The sequence below is a fragment of the Dendronephthya gigantea genome, unplaced genomic scaffold (genome assembly GCF_004324835.1).
Source record: "Dendronephthya gigantea isolate DGI-Jeju-01 unplaced genomic scaffold, DenGig_1.0 000042F, whole genome shotgun sequence".
In the NCBI taxonomy this organism is placed as follows: domain Eukaryota; kingdom Metazoa; phylum Cnidaria; class Anthozoa; order Malacalcyonacea; family Nephtheidae; genus Dendronephthya; species Dendronephthya gigantea.
Window position 1 is genome coordinate 1,308,556 of NW_021163052.1, and position 22,314 is coordinate 1,330,869.

At 35.7% G+C, this 22,314-nt stretch overlaps 4 protein-coding genes across 4 annotated transcripts; 3 read left to right on the top strand and 1 right to left on the bottom strand.

Annotated features, from left to right (window-relative positions):
* Positions 1 to 749: 749 nt before the first annotated feature.
* LOC114526865 (interferon-inducible GTPase 5-like) lies at positions 750 to 7,470 on the top strand. The gene is made up of 6 exons (XM_028548391.1): positions 750 to 784; positions 1,778 to 1,997; positions 4,085 to 4,662; positions 4,740 to 4,923; positions 5,606 to 6,189; positions 6,442 to 7,470. The coding sequence occupies exons 2-6, from the start codon at positions 1,888 to 1,890 to the stop codon at positions 6,966 to 6,968; spliced, it is 1,983 nt and encodes a 660-aa protein (XP_028404192.1). The 5' UTR covers positions 750 to 784; positions 1,778 to 1,887; the 3' UTR covers positions 6,969 to 7,470.
* A 624-nt stretch (positions 7,471 to 8,094) lies between these two features.
* On the top strand, positions 8,095 to 12,332 carry LOC114526868 (T-cell-specific guanine nucleotide triphosphate-binding protein 1-like). The gene is made up of 3 exons (XM_028548396.1): positions 8,095 to 8,353; positions 10,244 to 10,782; positions 11,302 to 12,332. The coding sequence occupies exons 1-3, from the start codon at positions 8,145 to 8,147 to the stop codon at positions 11,703 to 11,705; spliced, it is 1,152 nt and encodes a 383-aa protein (XP_028404197.1). The 5' UTR covers positions 8,095 to 8,144; the 3' UTR covers positions 11,706 to 12,332.
* A 396-nt stretch (positions 12,333 to 12,728) lies between these two features.
* LOC114526869 (T-cell-specific guanine nucleotide triphosphate-binding protein 1-like) lies at positions 12,729 to 16,677 on the top strand. Its single transcript, XM_028548397.1, has 3 exons — positions 12,729 to 12,991; positions 14,376 to 14,914; positions 15,651 to 16,677. Exons 1-3 carry the CDS (start codon positions 12,783 to 12,785, stop codon positions 16,034 to 16,036), a joined length of 1,134 nt encoding a protein of 377 aa, XP_028404198.1. The 5' UTR covers positions 12,729 to 12,782; the 3' UTR covers positions 16,037 to 16,677.
* Positions 16,621 to 17,967, bottom strand: LOC114526871 (interferon-inducible GTPase 1-like). The gene is made up of 2 exons (XM_028548399.1): positions 17,456 to 17,967; positions 16,621 to 17,279 (listed from the first exon to the last, which is right to left on the bottom strand). The coding sequence occupies exons 1-2, from the start codon at positions 17,919 to 17,921 to the stop codon at positions 16,882 to 16,884; spliced, it is 864 nt and encodes a 287-aa protein (XP_028404200.1). The 5' UTR covers positions 17,922 to 17,967; the 3' UTR covers positions 16,621 to 16,881.
* Positions 17,968 to 22,314: the final 4,347 nt, after the last annotated feature.

Below are 22,314 nucleotides of genomic sequence, written 5' to 3' on the forward strand. Positions count from 1 at the left end.
TGCCTTAATAATTGTTTTAAATATAATTTATATTATACATTGTGATCCCTACTTCTGTTTGCTTGAATAATCAAATTCGAATAAATATCCCATCCTTATACCTAATTATCTCAATACATTCAAAGATTGTTAATTTTCCCGAAAATTCGCAAACAGCAGTTCAGGACATTTGTGAGACAGCACATTTACGGGCGTGGCCAGGGAAAACGTGTTTAAAGGGTGTCAGACATGTTCCCTACGGGAATATTTAGAATTCCAGGGCTTCTAAAATTCTGAAAAAAAGGGCTGCCTGATGCTGGAGATTTGGACAAGATTACAGGTTTGTAAGAAACTGGTTCCAACACGTCAAAAAATACATGCGTTGTAGCAAATAAAAATATCTACATTGAGCTTTAAAAGCAGCACAAATCACTTGACAGTTTGAAATAACCCAGCAAACAGCTAAACCACCCAATGTGATAAATTTTTCGGCGGTTATTACCAGACGCGATGAAAGTCATGCCATTGTTAAGTTGGCTTTTTTAATCAAATAAAAAATAAACCGTTTGTTATCCCCAAGCCGGCGCGGAGCAAATGCGATATGTTGAAAAACTCACAGGAGACTGATGCTCTCAAAGATCTATGTTCACGCCTGAATCTGACTCAGCTATAATAACATTTTCAACCTGAAAGTTCTTAACGTGAAATTACACAAGAAGAAACCCAATATCTGTGATCACCAGGAGTTATAGACATTACAATCCGGTCATGTTTTTTCAGGATTTGGCAAAAGTGCGATTGGAAGGTAATTCTTCTTTATTTGATGATGCAAAAGGAAAATTACAACACTTTTTCAAAAAATCACACAATAATTTTACTGTTTTGGAAAATGATTCACCCTTCAAAGAAATTACGATAAAACACTGTCAATGTCTCTTTTGTTGATGATAAAGTAAATGAAGCGGTGAAGACAAGAAGTCAACTGCATAGATTGGCTCGTCAAACTAATTCACAGACGGACTGGAAAACAAAATCTGTAATAACAAATCATTGAACGCCATGTGAAAAGTTGTTAGAGAGTGTATGCCAAGTGACGGTATATGCTAAATATATGAAGGAATTAGTAGACTAATTTAACGCATCTTATCTTAAGATTCCCAAAATATTGTGGCGGATTCATTTCCAAAGAATACTTTTACATAAAAATCTACCAATGAGTGATTGCAAGTTAAAGCTAGGGTGATTTATTTTGACTTAACCGAGATCAGATTTGTTTTGAAAAGGCATACAAAATCTGTCGGGCAGAACGAATATGTTATTTTGCAACCAGCTATCATCGCATGTGGTTTCGGCCCTGGTCGTATAGTGAATTTTAACACGAAGATTTCACATTTCATTTGTGACAATTCCAGAAAGGTCCTTCATCCAGTGTATCGATATTCGGGTTAGACTCATGACGATTACCTCAACTAGCGATCACTACAGTATTGTTTGATATAGGCTTAAGTATACATAGTGAAAGAGTAAAATATGTAATTTCCTTAGAGCAAGTATAGTCTGAATAAAATAATATCGTCTGTACCTCCAGCATCTCAGTATACGCGAATTCAATCGCCACTAAAACGAATAGAAAGTAAAAAAGGTGAAAAAATTGGCCGTTTTTCCGGACCTGTATCAGTTGTTTTTCTGTTTTAGCCTAAATCGCTTTCGTTTTCATGACATAGTGTTTATATTTCTTGGCGCCAGTTTACGAATAAATTACCCTAATTATAGATATTGTTTTTCCAATAATATATAGACGCTTGTTTTCACGCGTTGAAGGGCGTGAATTGTAGTCACGGTTATAATCTGCACAGAATAGCAATTCTTGATATTGAAACAGCAATATTGAAGAAGTGAAAGAAGAATATGGCTGGTTTGAACGAAGCTTCTGGTCCTGGTATTCTAAATGAAGTAAACATAGGCTTAGTTGGCGAAACACAAAGCGGAAAAACAAGCTTTATTAAAGCTATAATGAGGTATGCGTGAAAAGTCATTATAACCGAATATACATATCAATCGATAAATTCATTTATATTTTCCTATTTTAACCTATACAAATAAGGTATATTACGTTTGTCGAAGATGTATTTCGTTAATTACATAATTCATTTCAATAATGTTTGAAATGCACTATAATACGAATTCTCGAGTTAGTCATTTTATCATGGATTACATTATTTTTATGCGAAACTGTGGGCGTAACAGCAATGATTTGTATCGTAATAAAGTTGTTTATTGTTCAAAGAAAGCTATTGATTCTAACGTCTCATACATCTACTTTTCTTTTCCGCCGAGAACATTATTCGGACAAAACACAAGCGGACCTTTGCTCATGTGTGTATTATTTCATATTAATCGGATTTACTTCGTTTGAATTTGTAGGTAGATATAGTAGCCAGTCATTTGCATGACAGAGAGAGCAAACCAAATTGCAAGCTATATAGTGTTGTATTATACGTATATTCTTGACGCTTTAGATATCCAATTCATTTTTATTCATTTCTTACGCATTTCGAGTGAGAAAAATTATAATAAGGTGTAATTGCTTCTCAAACCTCGCTTTCTGTTATAGACAATACAAAAAAACTAGTGTTTTCCACGAAAGCTTATCACAGACAAGTCTTGCAAAGGACATAAGTCGTTTCAATTATGATTGCGGCGGCGCCATATATGGTTTCTAAAAGATTAACCTATAATAACGGTTTTAGAGCTAAAGAAAGACAGCGCAGCATGTTCACTTGGCCAACAATAGGGACCTTAAAGGACGCGAACGCGACGGCGACGGCAATCAATACAATGGGTCATTGAAAAGATATAAATAATCAAAGACCCGTGATGGGTTTTAGACGTCGTCTTCGTTCTGTTTACAACGGGAAAACGTCGTTTTTCCGTCTTGCCTAGAACGGTTGCATTTCAGGACCCAGCGATCCCTACCTCGAATTAGGCTCTATAGAATTGTCCTTAAACATAAACACAATGTTTTTAACGCCTTATATCTCACTAAATCGGTATAATTAATAATATACAACAACCACTTTGCCATAGCATTTATTTAAAGGAGAATTTCAGCCACGTCGTCGTCGTGTTGCCGTCCAATATGCTTAAGGTCCCTATTAATTCAACACATGACGGATTTTTTTTCTCATTAGCCAACGTTTGCTAGTCGACATGCCGTTTTCAAAGATCGAAGACTTAAAAATTCCGTTTGCCTTTTGAACTGCTGAGTTGTTGCCAGGATACCAGCATTCTTAGGAGACTATTTTGCACGCGCGCGATGTCAGAATAAGCGTTTTTATCGAGTACATGTGTATAATCCTATAAGTTATTATAACTGTTTACAGCTCTTCCGAAACAATGGTCATCAAAAAACGTAGAGACAGCATTGTAATTCCAAAACCGTTGTGGAAATAGATAGATGACAACAGAGATATTTGTGGCGGGTTTTCTCTACTGAAATTTACATATATCTGTATTTTACCAGCTCTGAAATTCGCCATTTTCGGTGGCTCCATAGCTTTTCCATTTCGAGTTAAAAATATCAAGATTATTTTTAAGTAACGTTATTTAAGTGTTAATCAGACCAATCCTACGTAATTCAGACATTTCTAAATGACAATAAAAAACTTCCAAAAACATTTCAGACACAAATTATAATCGGATTGGATTTCAGATGTTTTAAATTGGTAATCAGCAGCAATATCCAAAGGTGTTTCGGAAATTTAGGCCAAATTAAGGCAGGTTGCTGATTTTGTGATATGTTAAATTAAGTTTAGGGAACACGAGAAGCTGCCTTGGAGTGAGTGGGCTGGCGAAACCCGAATATAGTAATTTTGGAAACTTTCGTCATTTAAAGCCCCGAAAATGCAAGCGAAATCCACCATCCAAATGCAGTTTAAAATTTTTCTTTAAATTTATACAAATTAGGAAACTCCACATGGTAAAATCACAGTACTAAGAGTTATGTAGTTGTTATGAGAGAAGTAAAGTAGTTGTAGTTAGAGAAGTAAAGTTAGTTTCGAAGTATTATATGAATGCCATCTGATCAGCTCATTATGTTAATTAGAAACAACGCCAACGAACCACCAAAAACCACTGCCACGGCCATGTGCTTCCTCCACCCTAACAGTCCAAATATAAAACTCTGGGACCTCCCTGGTCTTGGCACAGCACTTTATCCCGATTCCGAAGAGTACTTCGAAAGACTGGATCTTGAAAAGAAGTACAGCGCGTTTCTTTTATTTACCAGAGAAACAGAACTTTCTACCACTACCCAGAGTTTAATTATACGGCTTGAGGCTGCGTGGAAGCCATTCGTATTGATAAAATCGTTCATTGATGTTGACGTAGATCAGGAAAAAAAAAGCAATGAAAATTTCAATGAAGGCAACATGATGGTAGAAATTCGCAAAAAACTCCGAAAAGTTTTGAAAGATCTGGATTGCGCTGGTGAGAAAAAAATAATTCTCATAAGCAACCTCAAGCCAGAGAAATGGGAATTTTGTGATCTGAAGAAAACTATTTTAAACGAGCTGCCCAAACGTCAATCCAGAGAATGCTCGCTTAAAAAAAAGGATGATTTAGCATTTAGGCTTGCCAAGCTTTCCTTGTTAGAAAAAGAGCAAACTATTAATGCTGGGAAAGGTAACGTGCACCTTTTTAAATTTTCAATTTAATGGTCTTTCATAAACTAAGCCGCGTGGTTATTTCTGTTTATTTAGAAGCATGGCTTCAATTTTTGAAAAAAAGTCAAAATACGGCAAAGGAAATTGAAGAGAAAGGGATAGAAGGTGTACGGAGAGAGGTTGAGAGAGAAATCGATTCATGGAGAGACATTAAAATACGTATGGCGATTATCGGCGAAACTGGATGTGGAAAATCAAGTTTTACAAATGCCATTAGAGGGTAATGAGCGATAATAACTTAATGACAGGGGGCATGGTCTCATGCACCATGCAGTCACCAACTTATTCGGCCTTGCTGTATTGACTTCACTATGGTTCGGTCAAAGCTGAAATACCTCATTTTGATATTTCTGTAGCCTAAGCAGTTGGGGTCAGTGAGTTTATTTTTTACTTGGCATTTTACGTTAAGAAAAGGTCGCTTCGTGCCAAACGGGCATGTTCGGTCACGAGCTTATAAAATAGGAACATTCGGGAGTTAATATATATACATCAGTGTAAAATGTCAAGAAATGTTGTTCATGATATCGTCTTTCTTACGCGTTATCTAAATTTTTGTATATTGTCCGAAGAACTAACATTTAAAAGACATTATATTGATAAGGTGTTATATATAAAAGCTTTTTCAGTAGCAACGACTTTTCGAATCTTCTCTCTGCCGACGCGTAAGTTAACTTCAACAATTTCTAATGTTTTGTTCAAATTCTTCATTCAATTCGTCAAATTACAACTAAGAGAAAAACAGTCTATCTAAGGTCAGCCATCTCTTTTACGCGGATAGTATTTGTTTGTCGACAAAAAATCTCCGGATTAAAATGGTGAAGTTCACAAAAAGCATAGCTAAAAACGTAACGTGAATGATCACCTGGAATTTGGAAACCTATCATTATCGTATTTTTATATAGATTCGAAGATGTTGGTGATCATGATAACCTGAAAATTATAGCGAAAACAGGAATAAAAGAAACAACACTGGTCCAAACTGAATATAAGTATCCAGATAACCCTAACATAACGCTTGTCGATTGTCCAGGTATTGGTACGAGAAACTTTCGTGATCTCGAAGCATACAGCGAGAATATCGACATTGAGACGTACGATGTGTTTATCATCATGACTGCGTCACGGTTTACGGCTGACACTGGTGATCTGGCAAAGAAGGTTAGACTCCTCAACAAGCCCTTCCTTTTTGTTCGCACGAAAATCGACGATGATCAACGGAACGAGCAGCGAAAAAAGAAGTACAATCAAGTGGAATTTTTGGAGGAAATTAAAGAAGACTGTTTTCTTCAATTAAAGTCAGAAGACGCGGAACTTGGCAAAAATGATATATTTTTGATCAGTAATCACTATCCGCATCTCTGGGATTTCGCCCGCCTGATAAAAGCAATCAACAACAGATTAACCATTCAAAAACGCGAGTGCTTTCTTTTTTCCACCATCGTTCTGTCTAAAGATATTTTAAGACAAAAGGTCAAAGCCCTTAGAGGTACAGTGTAAATTCTATCAAAATCTTTGTATTACAAGGTTACTAGTTCTTAACTTATATTGGTCCAATTAAAAGTTCACGCTTTTTCAGACTGCTACTTATTATTATTATTGAAATGAGATAGGTCCCACAAAAGAGTATGCTTTAAAAATAAGGTTCTTGAGTTTTTTGTAACCGAAGGCCTAAACATTTCTGTTTTTGTTCTTACAAAAATATTAATCTTTCGTAATGTACGTTTTCTTTTTTAATAAGGTGGAATATGGAGAGTTTCTTTTTTTCAATCCATTTTTTGGAAACTGATCACCTTTACGGAATATTCACGAAAAAGTGACTTTCGCATCATCCTCGAGAATGTGGAATTTTACAGGAAAAAACTTGGGTTTCCAAACGAGGAAAGTAGCGAATTTAAGGAGATGTCACCTGAGCTTCAAAAAGAATTGAGAGAATTCTTTTTGGGTTCAATCGCCGACGGCAAAGGCGTGGAGTCTTGGCTCAAAAAGTTTGATCGTAAATCCGAAAATGAAAATACTGAAACCAGCGAAAATAATCAAGATGAAATTGCTTTAACGTCGATCGAGCTATCAGAATTCCCACCTTGGTTGGACGTGAATAAAGCCATGGAAACGCCATATAGCTTCGTGTCTGGCACGCTGAATCAAGTTTTGGATGAAATGCAGGAACTAGCGATAGGAATCATAAACGAAGCCGTTGCAAGAGAACAAGCAAAGCTTGATATGACGATTGGGAGGCCGCGACAAGAGAACCAGCAGACAGCTTGATATGCAAAATGCCGGTCGAATGCCTATTTGAACAGACCTGATTACAAAGATATATTACAAGGTCGTACATCTGACATCTGTATAACATAGAGATTTTTCTTGATTAACATTAGTCTGATTTTCTTAGCTATAGATACAGTTTTTTACGAGTTAGAAGGAGACTTCATCATATGTAAAATAAAGGGGGTCTTGTTTTATAGTAGGCAGTCCAATGGTGAATATCAGCGAAAAAAAAACAGATAATGATATACATTCTCAAAGGTCAACATGCAGTGCAAGTAAATAAGTTCGCTACACACAGAAATGTCAACTTCAGCAAAGTGACGATGGTTTTATTCAAATTTTCACTATGTTTTAGTACATTTCATTTAAAATAAATCTTTCGCCACTGGGTTGCCTATGGTTTTATATGTGACTTCAGTTTAAAAATATAGAACATTAAATCTCTAAGACTGCTCCATTTCTTCATAAATATGTAATTTTAGGAATATAAAGCATGATAATAACTACCAAACTTTAGTCTGCTATAATTATTTTGCGTTTCACGCATAAAAAATGAAAACTTGTTTTCTTCCACTTGTTTACCTTGTTTTCTTCTTCTCTGTTTACATAAAATTATATTTCTCGTTATTGATTTCTTTGGCACAATAATTGATTTATGCTTCCCCCTATATCAACCATCATTTGCCATCTCATAGACACCTCGAGCACATAATTTAATTGCTTAATATAATGTTTTAGAAATTAAACCACAGTAATAAACATGGTGACCGATCCTAAAGAAAAGTTAGTTACTTGGATTGTTTATTGATTAATTATTTCAATTGAATTTGAAATTTACTATCGTAACATGGCACTTATCTACCGCACTCTTGGTCTTTATTCGCATATGGCAGCTATATCCGTCTATATACATGATTCTGTAACACGGGCTTTATCAGTTTTAAGTTTAAATTGAATTATCGCATTTTATAGACTTTAAGGACTCTAGTATTAATCGATAAAGACAGTGAAATAAAATAAACCAATGAACCACCATATTTGTTCTTATTTAAAATTTTAAATATCCTTGGACATTTGCATAACTGTCTACAAGCATTGTGTGTGATACGCTTTGGCGATTTCTTTCTTACAAACACACAACCTGCTACTACAACAACTTAAAATAAATTCGCTATGGGATCAGTTGAATCAAAAACTAAGGGTTATGAGAAAATCGATGATGGGTCGGGACACGTGAAACCTCGTCACAATGAGAGAGGTGTCATCGAAGCGCAAGAATTGATCAAAGAAAAATCCACGAATTGGCGGAACGTAGAAATCAGGATTGGCGTTATAGGAACGTCAGGCGTCGGAAAATCAAGCTTTATTAACGCTTTTAGAGGGTATGTTAAATGATTATAAATCTTGTTTTTAAATTCGTCGGCTTCAAGTGGAAACCGAGCATCTTTAAGACTATTTATCTGCTGCTGAACCGGGTATATAGGCCTATATAGCTGTATCGCCGTTTGAACAGGAAGTCGTATTTCCAAACTTCGGTGAATATTTTCCTGGCTCGCGTATAATTTAGGACATTCATGCATGTCTAAGGACACCAAATTGGTATTAATAATTTATATTCCCAGTCTATGAGCTATTTCAACAAAGCGAAGAAAACAGTTTTCAGTTGTTGAAATTCGTACTTTCGATATCATGAATTGATGTGCAAGTTCAGTGAGCAAAATAGCAGCAGGACGCTTCTCTTTGTTTATTTATTTCGTTGCAAGCACATGATTTACACGTGGCAAGCATGCAGATTGATTGATTGATTGATTGATGGACTTTATTTACACAGGGTAACACATAACAGTTAGCATAGCTACTGACAAACCTGTGGCCCTATAATAAATATATAGTACAATACTCTTGTCTAAAACTAATTTATAAAATATTACTATTTAAAAAAAGCATAGTGGCCTTTTGTGCATCTAAAAGGTCCTTGTAAAAAGTACGCTTAAAACATCTAATAGCCTGGTTTCTAAGGCTAGTCTTTAATGCATTCCATTTCTTTGCGGTCCTGACTGCAAAAGTATGTCCACCTTCTGTTTCACGCTTATATTTATGAGTTACTAGATTTAGATTATTATAACGCGTGTCTCTACTATGAATGTCACAAGATATATGCAGAGTCTGATAGGTGTGTAGGGAAGTAGTCTAAAGTAACCGTGAAGGCCTTTTCATATAAGAATGATAACCAAAAGCCGGATTTCTTCTCATATAAGAATTAATGATAACCAAAAGTCGAAGTACGAAGAATGCGAAGCTTATGTATAAACTAAATGCATCATGAACTTGAGAGATGTTGTTCATATGGCGATAATGTGCTCAAAAAGTTGTGTTACGAATAGATCTAATGGCCATCTGACAATGACGATAAAAAAGATTACAACTTTGAGAAAGCAAGCATGCAGAGTCTGATAGATGTGTAGGGAAGTAGTCTGAAGTAGCCGTGAAGGCCTTTTCATATAAGAATGATACTGAACCAAAAGCCGGATTTCTTCTCATATAAGAATGATAACAAAAAGTCGAAGTACGAAGAAGCTTATGTAAAAACTAAAAGCATCACGAACTTGAGAGATGTTGTTCATATAATGTGTTCAAAAAGTTGTGTTACGAATAGATCTAATGGCCATCTGACAATGACGATAAAAAAAGATTACAACTTTGAGAAAACAAATAGCAACCAAAGAAATAACGTCGTTTTATACACTTAATATATTTACTGAAGCGTAATACGACTTTGAGCTATTGTGATAAATAGCTATATAACATGATCCTCACAGTCGTGTAGTCATCCTAACAATAGAATGCGCATGCTTTTTTTAAAAGACTTATTTTACTACCTCTATATCATCTTCTGTTTCATTGCATCTCGGTTAACCGGGCTCATCTGATCACCCGTGATTTTTATGGTTGCACTGTAAGGAAAACTTAAAATGACTGAATATCTTCTTTTGTACAATTTTGTCAACTTCCTTCTTTATAATGCGACTAATATAACATCAGAGTTCAAATAGAAAGTAAGATTCCAACTTAAAAAACTCGCATGTTACAGTGGATCTTGATATTTCGAACAATATTTAGTATTTTTATCCTTTTACTAGCTGTCCAGTAATTTATGGTCGCATTTATGATTCATTGTGGAGGAATATGCAAAACGTTACTCTTACCTTTCAGCGTATGTATCTCAATGCCACCAGAGTACATCCGAAATCTTTTTCAATTTTTTCAAACAGGCTTAATGACGATGACGAACGGGCTGCAAAAACAGGCATTGTTGGGACAACGTCAGAACCCACATTTTACCCATACACAGAAAATCCAAAAATCATACTGGTTGATATACCAGCATTCGACCCCTCAACCTGTCCAGAAATTTTACACAAATGCGATACGTTCTTTATTTTAACCGCTACGAGATTCAGAATAGAAGAACACCAGATAGCGCAGAAAATCAAGTCCATGGGAAAATCTTTTCTCTTTGTGCGCACGAAAATGGACTTGGATGAAGAGAACGAAACCAGAAAGAAAAATCGTAAGATCGAAGACGTAGTAAAAAATATCCTGGATGATTTGCTGGATAATTTAAGAGATCTTGACATTGGCAAAGATGAGATCTTCCTCGTAAGTAACTTCGAGAGACATAAATGGGACTTTGACCGCCTGGTCAAAAGCATCCTCGACAAGTTGCCCACTCACCAGAAAGAGGCCTCAATTCGGCCAGTGATGATCGAAACCAAAGATTACGTTCGAAGAAAAATTGACATGTGGCTGGGTAAGTAACTAAGATAAAATACCTGCGGTGTTTTAGATTCAAGAGAAGCCTTGACAAGGCATCTCGCCGGATATCGTGTCCTTCGGTGGGATCAACAAGTTTTTATAGATGATACAGTAATTCTAAACTACCTCTGAAGTAATAATCAACAAAAAATGGCAATCAATAATAGACTTCAAAAATACCTGCGGTATTTTACCTGCGGTATTTACTAAGGGTAGGATTTTTGGAAAAGAAGTCTTGACAAGGCCCCATCTCACAGCAAATATAACCCCTCAGTGGTGTCAACAAGTTTCTATGGACGGTAGCCGCAGTAACTCTTAATTACTACTGAAGTAATAATCGGTAAAAATTGGCAATCAATAATCGACTGCAAAATTCGATTCTTATACTAGTCTGAAGGCTCTGATAGTATTTTAAGATACTTGCGTCAAAATATTAGGGTACATGAGAATTTATCATGAATAGAGTTTCTTTTCATAGTATCTACTTTAAACATAAATAAAAACTTTCTTACAGGTCAGTTATGGTGGGTGTGGCTCTATCTTATTCTTGTCTTCTTTCCACTTGATATCGTGACGTTGGGGTTGCTTTCGCATTTAATCAGCAGGTATCAAATTACGAAAAAGACCGAACATTACAGATCTCAGCTTGGCCTTCCTGAGGAAGGTTCCAAACAATTTACGAAAATGAAAGCAGAATTTCAAGACAGAATGAGGGTATTTTTTCCAAAAGAAAACAGCTTTTGTGCAAAATATTGTGAACGCATTTTACATCCTAAAAAGATCATCTTTGCTGCCAATTATACGTGCGCTTATCTGGCCAACGTTTTAAAGGGGATGGAAAGTCTTTCCATGGATCTACTGGATCAGGCTGCTGCTGAAACAGAGCAAGCCATTGATAAGAAGAGTGAGATGGAGTAACCTGACGAAGTATCATTACGAACTTTACAAAGTCATTTAGCAGTCATGACAACAATTGAACAATGTATATACGTAGTATTAACGACTGATATAGGGCCATTTAAACGAGGGAAAAAAAGTCGCGAGTTATATTAAACGCGACCTAAATAAATAGGACACTACCTCGTCGTATAAACGATACAAAATGCGTCTTATGTAAGACAGGCTTGGCACGGTCGTATAAACGGACAGTTCCCGTCTTATTCAAGTCGAGTCTCTGTATCAATGGTGCATCAAAAAGCGTGGTATTGGCTCCGCAAATCAACTTTTAAATTGTGAACATCTAAATGTAGAGATTCTTATAAATAGTCCCACATGATTGCCTTCTCCATGTGAAAAAATAAGATTGGTAATGAGCATAAGATTTCTTTATAATTACTGAAGATAATATGTTGGTGAAGCAATACTGTTGTATTTTCACCAGTGTCTGCAAAAATATTTTGTACTACTCTTAATGCGATATGGATGATGAGACTCTTGCAGTTAAAAGATGGAATTTCAAGAGTAGTTAACAAGCTTTTCGATCAGTGTGCTATTGATGTTCAAATTTCCAAAAAATGGTAAAAAATTTCAACCCTGTATATAATATCGCGCAAAAACAGACTTATTTGCGTTAATTAATCTGTATTAAATAATCAAAGAAATGCCAATATTCCTTAAAAAATCAAACATGAGACTAAAAAAAGGTAATCCAAGTCGATGAGACTTGGAAGACAGTGTCCTAATTTAACGAATCTTTAGGCCACGTGACGGATCCTAAAGAAAATATCAAATATATCTTAAAGGAGCTTGCACTTACAAGCCGACATTAATGCACGTCAGTGAATGAATTTTAAGTGATTTTCTTTCAAAAAAACGTTTGAAAGTCCGCCGATGACAATTAATAAATCTTCGACAATTTAATAAACAATCAATGATAGCCAATCCGCTACTATCCTTCAAATATTTGCATATTTTTCTACTTTGTTGTAGTTGATACGCCTGGGCAGTTTCGTTCTTACAAGCACGCTAACTGAATTTACAACGCTTAATTTCGTTATGAGCACATTTAAACATACGTTTGGGGGCTATGAAAATATCGATGAAGGGTTAGGGCAACCTGAACCTCTTCCCGATGAGATTGGCGTTGTTAAAGGGCAATATTTGATAAAAGAAAATGTCAAGAAATGGCCAGAGAAAGAAATTAAAGTTGGCGTTACAGGAACGTCTGGCGTCGGGAAATCGAGCCTTATTAACGCTCTTAGAGGGTATGATAAATGATAATAAAAATTTGCATTAGATTGTCCCTTTAAAGCGGAAACGAAGTTTCTCAAAAACTATTTATCGGATACTGAACAGTCCACAAATACGTTGTCGTCTGAAAACAAATGCTACCAGTATTTACGGTCATTGTTTGGATGTCTCGTATGTCTTTGATAAAAATCGAAAATTTGTAAGAACACCAAATCGTTAGCATCAAGTACCTAATTTATAACTTATTTCAAAAGAGGCGGACAAACAAGATACACTTTAAAATTTTCACTTTCGATATCTCGCGTACATGACAACAGCGCAATGAGAAATTAAAATTGTACAGTAAACAATACATAATATTCATATATAGGCTGGTCTCCTTACTATAATATTGCGGTGCAAAGTAACGATACACAAAGTTGCATGCCTACACTGGTCCATATTATATCAGCGAAGAGGATTCGATAGTGTGAAAATAAAAAATATACAATGAGTGTATTCGCTGGATATATAGGGCAGATTTAGTCGTTCCAGTAAGGAAGAAATTGGGCGCTCTTTAAAGGATGCGATTTTAAAATGTAGGTTGATATACATGTAGGTTTACAAAAAAGCTTTATAGTGCGAGATACCTCGGCGAATTACCTTGCGTAAAACATATAACAGTATCGCAATATCGACGGAAAAAGCCGGCTTTATACGTCTTAATTCTAAAGCAAATATACCAAGTTCAGTGGTACTACAAAAAATTCGAAAAATCTAATAGTAAATTTATGAGTATTTTAGCAAAACAGTATCTTTCAGAAATTCACCTGATATAGCTACGTGACTACTTGAATTTTTAACAATTAAGTTGCTGCACACACAAATGCACACAAAGAGGCATAGCTATGTTTGAGTCCGGCTATAGTTTTTCAGGTATTTATATAGCATTGAATTTTTTAATATTATGTCAGCAACATATGACTGATTTGATAACTTTTGCTTATAATTGCAAGCCACTGCGCTTGGAACACTTAAATTATAGCGTAGGAAACGAAATATATTTAATTGGGGGAGCGGAGAAGGGTGGCAATTTTGAACATCAATTCGAATTTGGGCGATTATGCACAGAAACCCGCACCTATGCTTATGTAATAATACCAATTGTTTTGTATTTAGAAGTTCAGATCATTTTCTCTTACAATCTATCACCTTGTTTTTATCATTTTTCGATCAAACAAAGTCTAATAGCCTTTACAGCTGGTGTTTGTACCCCAACCCATGCCCTAGTTTGCCCAAGTATTGATGCATGTAGAAAAACAGGCTTAAGTGTTGACAAAAAGGTGTAAAAGAGAACAAACGATTTAAAAGTGGACATTCTTACCTCATGAAATAAATTTATGACAATTTTTCACACAGGCTTGATGACGATGACGAGCAGGCTGCAGATACAGGAGTTATTGGGACAACATCAGAAGCTGGCTTTTATCCTTACCCTAACAATCCAAAAATCACACTCGTGGAAGTACCAAAAACCACCTCACCTACTTATTCTCGCAACCTTAAGTTGTGTGATATGTTTTTGATTTTAACCGCTACAAGATTCAGAATAGAAGAACGCCAGGCAGCGCAAGAAATCAAGTCAATGGGAAAGTCTTTCCTCTTGGTGCGCACGAAAATGGACTTGGATGAAGAGAACGAAACAAAGCGGAAAAGACGCACGAGTGAAGACATAGTGAAAGGTATTCTGGATAATTGTCTGGAAAATATAAAAGATCTTAACATTGGTAAAGACGAGATTTTTCTTGTGAGCAACCATGACAAAGTTAAATGGGATTTTTACCGCCTCACTGAAACCATCCAGAACATGTTGCCCACTCAACAGAAAGAGGCGTTAATTCGACCAGTGATGGAGAAATCCAAAGATTTCGTGAATAAAAAAGTTGAAGTTTGGCGAGGTGAGTAGCAAGATAAACCATCTGCTGTGTCTATTTTACTATGGATAGAGTTTCTGAAAAGGGTCTACAGTTGGCAGCCCATGTGGTAGTGCACTTCATTCAGTTCATTGAATATCGGATCGGTAGACGGTAATTCGTTTACCGGTAATTACGTCTGATATACGAAAACTGCGAATCAATATAATATGCACAATGCATTTCATATATTTATGTTGTATAGTCACTCGTTCGTCCTCTAATTCATTCAACATTTTTTAATAATTCACATGATAATAGAACTCATATAAATTTTCTTATCGCCCACCATCTAAAATAACCAAACTAACGCACATGCATGATTTACTTGTCGGTTGGAATTTTAGCAAAAAATGTCTTGGCGCATTACTCACAATTGGGAGATATTTTCAAGAAACGTTTCACACCTTTCGGCTATAGTTCGACGATGAAAGATATACAGACCCAGACCAGTCCTCGAGGTTGCATCTTTCTTCGTGATACAGAAAACGATAAGAATTAGAAACTGTGATAGAAAGGCGATTGTGCCCAAACGTTGTTTTTTTTATAACAGAGCACTACTGCGAAAATGTCCCTATCGGGAGGAAAATTGTATACTCCTTTGCGCTAATCTTAATTCCACGTTAATCCTGTCACTTCAATTGATTTAACTTTTTTACCTACAAAAGATGCGAGCATCTTCCCACGGAATTACAATAATAACTATAACATTTTCTTGCAGGTCAACTATGGATGTGGAGAGTTCTTATGTATATCCTCCTTCCACTTGATATCTTGACATTGGGGTTTTTATCGCATTTGATCAGCACATACCCAATTAAGTGGCAAACCAAATCGTACCTATCTCAGCTTGACCTCCCGAAGGAAGGCTCCAATGAGTTTAACGAAATGAAGCCAGGATTTAAAGAAAGAATGAAAAGATTTTACCCGAAATACGAAAACAATTTTTTCGCGAGGTATCGTCAACGTATTTGTCATCCGATTCAAATAATTTTGAGCCCGGAGACTACGAGTGCTCATCTAGACGATGTGTTGACTGGGATGAAAGTTCTTTCTATGGAACTACTGGATGAAGCAGCTACTATGGCAATTAAAGCAAGCCATTAATTAAGGGAGTAAACTGAAGTAAGCTGACAAAATTTTATGACAAAGTAATGTAGCAAGCGTCATCACCGTATATAAGCGTAGTACAATTTCCGATGAATCAATGGCCAGAGATATAATTGCTAATATGTATTTTTTCCAATGGCTTATTTCTTGCATAATTTGCTGCAGTAAAATAAACTGTTTTACAATAATTAAGTTAAATTGCATGCATACAAGGGGATTATTTCCTCAGTATTAATTCTATTTAAAGGCATCCGGGCTAGAGGTTTCTGTTTTCACATAATTATATACTAATACAGTTTTAAAAAGGTTAAGGTGTCTTATACCAAAAAAAATCACGATTTATTCTTCCTTAAAAATCAGTTTCAAGGGATGTAAGCCGAATCGATCCCGAATATTTTATAACTTTAAAAGTTTTATCTTTACAGGCCTGCAAAACGTTTAATACCGAAAAAAGTTTTATTTACTGTAAGTTCAGCTGCGAGGCAGAAATATTTAGAACTAAATAAAACCAACTTCGAAAAATCAAAATAAAAGAAAAAATTAGTATAAGACCACGTTAAATTGAAACAAACACCTAATATCAATATAAATAATTGCTATACTATAAAACAAATAACTTATTAAATAAATAAAAATCGTCATGCACGTTACTAGTAACAGTTTTTCTTACGTGAGTTCTCGGTCTTAACTTACGCCTGTATTCAAACAGCTCACTCACACACTCATTGTGTGAAATTTTTATAGGGGGGTAGGGTGTCTCTGGTGCCCGAGGTAAAAAAAAGTGTGATACACCTTTCTCCCACAATCAATTTTTTCCATCGTTTCATTAAAAAGTACATTTTTCACTGCTCCATTGGCTCGTCTGTGTCGGTGGCTGCTGCATCATCTAATATTTTAAATGCCATTTCCTGCATATCATCCAAAATACGATGAAGACATAGGTTAGTCTGTCTCGCCTTTTGGACAGTGGATAGGATCGGCATACTAGTTATACATCCAAAATATTTATTCCAAAAGTTTCCATCTTCTTTAGTATAAAATTCTTTCATTTCATCCTGCAATCTTTCATTCATTCTTTCAAATGCATCTGAATCTTCTTCTGGAAGCCTTAGTTGGTACCTGTATTCTTTCATTCTTCTTTTAATCTCGGCGCAATTGATTAAATGGGAAAAGAAATTGGCCGAAACCAAATCAAGTGGTAGGGCTGGAATGAACAAAAGCGTAACTAACCATGTTTTCCCTGCAACGTAAAATAATTAGTAAGATTTAACGCTTTTCAACTCATGAATTACACGCATACGCATAGCTTTTACAACGCATTTAAAAAGGTTAAAATAGATTTTCCACAGGAAGTGTTCTAACTATGTAACAAATTTTCAGTATTGAATCCTATCGTTTAAAGCATCATGCATGTACCTTTGAGAATTTCCACTTTTCTTTCCACACTCTTTTTGTACTTTATCCTCAACGACAGAGTCAGGGCTTCTTTCTGGTGAACAGACAACTTTGAAAGGATAGCGTCTACCATGCGAGGAAAATCCCATGTTGAAGGATGGAAATTGGAAATGAGAAAGATGTCGTTTTCGAGAATCCCGAGACCTTCTACACCTTTTTGGCAGTATTTTCGGATCTTTTTCAACATTTCTTCAGTATTGTGTTTTTTCTTGCGGCTTTTTTCGTTCATATCATCGATATCGATTTTTGTGCGTACTAAAAAGTACGATTTTTCCATTGACTTGATTTTCTCAGCCAGCTTAAACTCATGCTGTGTGAACCTCGAAGCAGTCAAAATCAGAAAAGTGTCATACGATTCCAGGTCAACTTTTTCGCAATAAATATCCAGATCAGGATAAGTTGGTGTGCCGATTCCTGGTAGGTCCATTAAAGTGATGTTTGGATTGCCAGGATAAAGGTAAGCTTTAGGGCTCTCTTCGCATACCACCTCAACAACATCAGTCACGGCAGCATCTTCATGTTCATCACCAATGCTATAATAAAAGTATGGAATTTCAATTTGGAATATTCCAATACACGATCAAATATTCTTTGATTAAACAGGCAAAGTGAAATTATAGCTAATTGCTTTCTCTTGTGCTTCATGAGCACGCTTAGACGTATTTCTATATTGTATGGTGTTTTGGCATACATTAATAAATCAGCATAGTTCTACGAGTAGGTTGGGTTGAATTAGTTGTATATACACACACATTAGCTACTGTAATTTAAATACGACTGCGCATGTGTGTATATAGGCTCGTATAATTATAGGCTCTTGTATATATGCCCAAACATCTGCACAAAAACCACCCACCCGCAAAAACATTGCTTTGAATAAATTTAAACCTTATATCTATAGCATTACTATTACTTAGACGTTAAAATATTTTTCTCTTTTAATGTTTTCTTTCCATATCTTTCATTATTATGATCACAAAATTTTATAGTCTTTTTTCTTCTATCAAAGTGCTCGCGAAGCGCCGTAAATTATGCAATCGACCTAAATTAGGCTATCAAACTCGGAACAAAATCAAGGACAGTGACACCTTCTATCTTACCCTCGAAATGCATTAATAAAAGTTGACTTTCCAACGCCTGAATTTCCAGTGACGCCAATTCTTATTTCAACATTCTGCCAACCTTCAAGTTCTTTTCGTATCAAATCTTGTGCTTCTTCGACTCCGTGCTCGTCAAATAAACGTTTTGCTTCTTTGAATTCTGGATCAGAAGGAAATTCTTCATAAAAATATTTTGATTCGGTTTTTCCCATAACGACTTTAAAATCTCGTGTGCTTACTCTAAAGACTGAATAAATTTGAAACTGCCAACAAAACGCCGATGAAGTTTACTGTTATAATTATATAACATGCAGTGATATGAATTATTAACGTTTCGAGGCACGGGATTCCGTTTGTTTGTTGCTACGCAGCATGAACATGCATGACAAAAAAATTTTATACGGGTAAAAATATGACTTAAGGAACTAAGTTAGTGCATAAGAAACTAAGTTATCGAAACGCTATCATCGCACAAGCATATTATTTACCTCCAATCTTGTTGTGCGTGTTTGCATCTAATTAAATCAACACATAAGAGGCTTTTTGGATGAAAAAAAATTGCAGCGAGCTTACAGATTCGCTTCGCGTCCGGTCTGTGTCGACCCTAAAACCCGAAAATTAGCGTCGCGTTACCGCAACGCGTCCGGTAATGGACATTAGAAAAATTTAACAAACACGACGTGACGCCTACGACAAAATGGCGTGGATGTGGCGTGATATGCCCATCTATGGTTGTGTTACGCCATATCCACGCCATTTTCACGGCGTCTTAATCAAGCCGCACACTAGGCGAAAACAGCGCAGCGCTAATTTCGTCGCGAAGACTTTGCTGGGTGTGCGGAGTCGATTTTCGAGCGCAAAGCTCCGGAGGCAATAGCGCTCAATACGACCGTTACCACAATACGACCGTTATTCTACAAAGTATAGCACCATCAAAACTAGATGATAAGCTAGTTCCGCAAATTAAACTAAGTTCCACGTTTCATTATGAGAAAATAAATGATGAATGAGATTTTATTCCCGCTGCTAATTAGCATAAAATTACAGGTTATGCTCTTTGAAATATAAATAAAACCTTGTGTTCAGTAAGAAGGCACAGAAAAGTGGATAACTTAACCGAAGCCGTGTTATACGAGAGTAAAAATAAAGTTCAATGGGGAAATCACAATCTAAACAATTGACATCAGAAGCAAAAGATGGGAAGTATTTCCGCTTCGCCTTAGTTGGGTCAGCTGGCAGTGGAAAGTCAGCCTTTGTCAACGCTGTGAGAGGGTAAACAATCGATTCTTCTTGTCTACAGAAAGCTCTATATACACAAAAGAATATTAGTAACCCTCAACGCTTGGAGCAGCATTTTTGCAATTAAAATTAAAGTATAGAAGCTTTGATTTAATTTTCACTCTATCGCTCTTCGAGGAAAACAAAATAAAAATGCGAAAACAAGTTCATAGATTTGCATATTTGCTTATTTTTAACGATTTTTTAATGTTATATATAGTAAAATCTTTAGATTTAAAACCTCGACACGGTGTTATACCTTAGGGGCCGGTTGTGTAAACCTTTTAACTACATTTTGTGTAGTTAAATCGTAGTTAACTCAGAAGTAAATGACTCTGATTGGTCAATTCTGTAACTAACTATACATTTAAAAGTCAACTACGTTTTTATACAACCGGCCCCGGTTGTTTAGCGCTGCATGGGCAATAAGGGCGAATGTCGCTGTTTATGCTATGTATCGACTGAGTAGCTAGTGACTCGAGTCAAACCCACTTGCTTATCATTATAACAAAACAAAACAAAAAATTCGCCGAACTTAGTTAAGAAGAAATTAATGTAATTATAGATGAATCCACACCGAAAAATACTAAACGGGCAACCGGTTAGGGTGTTTTAGTATTCAAAGATAAGCATGTGTTGTTTATTTAAGTTTTAAAATGATATAAAGTCTTTACGAGTTTACTCAAAATGAATATTAAAAGCATTAAAGCACTCTTTGTTTGTGTATTATCGGGTTTTACATGCACTCGTTCACAAACAAGGAACTCGAAGTTCAATACTACACTCGGCTTCGCCTCGTGCAGTATTGAACTTCTCGTTCCTTGTTTGTGAACTCGTGCATGTAAAACCCGATAATGCACTCACAGAGTGCTTTAATCCTTAAACATCATGTGTCGACATGACCAACCAAGCCGAATTTATAACTTGTACCAACGCCCGAGGTTATATCTATGTATTTTAATACATTTAAATAGCATTCAAATAATCTTGTTTTGCTTAATTATAGAGGGCTATATCAGTCAATGTTAAAAAATATATTTTTATCTAGTATCGACGATGAAGAAGAGAATGCAGCAACTGTTGATGTTGTGGAAACAGAGGCCGAGCCTGTTGAATACACCTACCCACAAAATCCGCTAGTCAGCTTCTGTGATTTTCCTGGTTATAATACACTGAGCTATCCCAATCTTGAAATGTATTGGGAGAAATTGGAATTGGGAAAATTTGACCATTTTCTTATTTTCATTTCACACAGAGTGACACAACTTGATCTGACATTAATAAAGAGAGTGAGAACTGCTAACAAATCGCTTTTCCTTATTCGTACTCAAATTGATATCGCGTGCATGACGGAAATGAAAAAGAAAAATTTTGAAGAAGAACAAATGCTGTGCAAAATTCGGAATTACGTATTAGAAAAAACTAATCATTTGTCATGCACTGAAAAAGAAATTTTTCTTATAAGTAATTACGATCCTTACAAATGGGAGTTTTTCCAGTTGATACAAGCTATAATCGACCTGTTTCCTGTTTCTGTCATAGGTAAGTTTTTTAGAATCAATTTGAGAGTTTTTACGCAATTTTGCGCAACACCAAGTCAGGACTAGTTAGATTGCAACTAAGAATGAGACCGACGAAAGTGGCGTGCGGAATTAGGTGTTGTGTAGGATTCAACAACTACGAAATTAGGAACTTACCATCTACGACTCGGCTATATGCAGTTTGGCACTGCGACCCAAGTTCCTGATGCAAATAAGTTGGTCTCATAAGTAACATGAGGTTTCATGAAAGCGTTGATATTCTTATAGGAGTTTTTCTATTATTTTATAATATATAAAAAGCTACAATAAAAACCTTTTTTGAACGAAATAATCATTGCATTTAAAAATTTAATTGGACGGGCTATAACAAAAATTATTTTGTCAGTTTAACCCCATAATATTTTTATCTTGTATTTTGTTAATTTCGTTTGATTCTCTGGGAAATGCACTTTCAAAAAGTGTCGGCCATTTTATATCATTATACAAGTTCTATCACTTTAAATTTTTCTAGACGAGACAGCCGACTCAACAGAGCAGTATCTGGCTGATGTAAGAGCATTTGTTCAGCATGAAGGGGTTGCAAACATTAAGGGATTTCTCAAGAATAAGCTTCATAGATCAAAAGAAGTGGTAATACGTTTGGGTATGACAGGGGATAATGGTGCTGGGAAATCTGCATTCATCAACGCAATAAGAGGGTAATTATAGTCCAATTATAATCAAATTAAATTGTTGAAGGCTATATATACTCCAAGCAGGAGTAGAGCATTAATTAGATTAACGATACTATATCACTAATTTTAGCTACAATTTATTATACTATTCACTTTATATACAATTTTCATTTTAATTGGTTAGCCACCTAAAACATCATTCCTGCTTTTCTCTAATTGTCACGTCA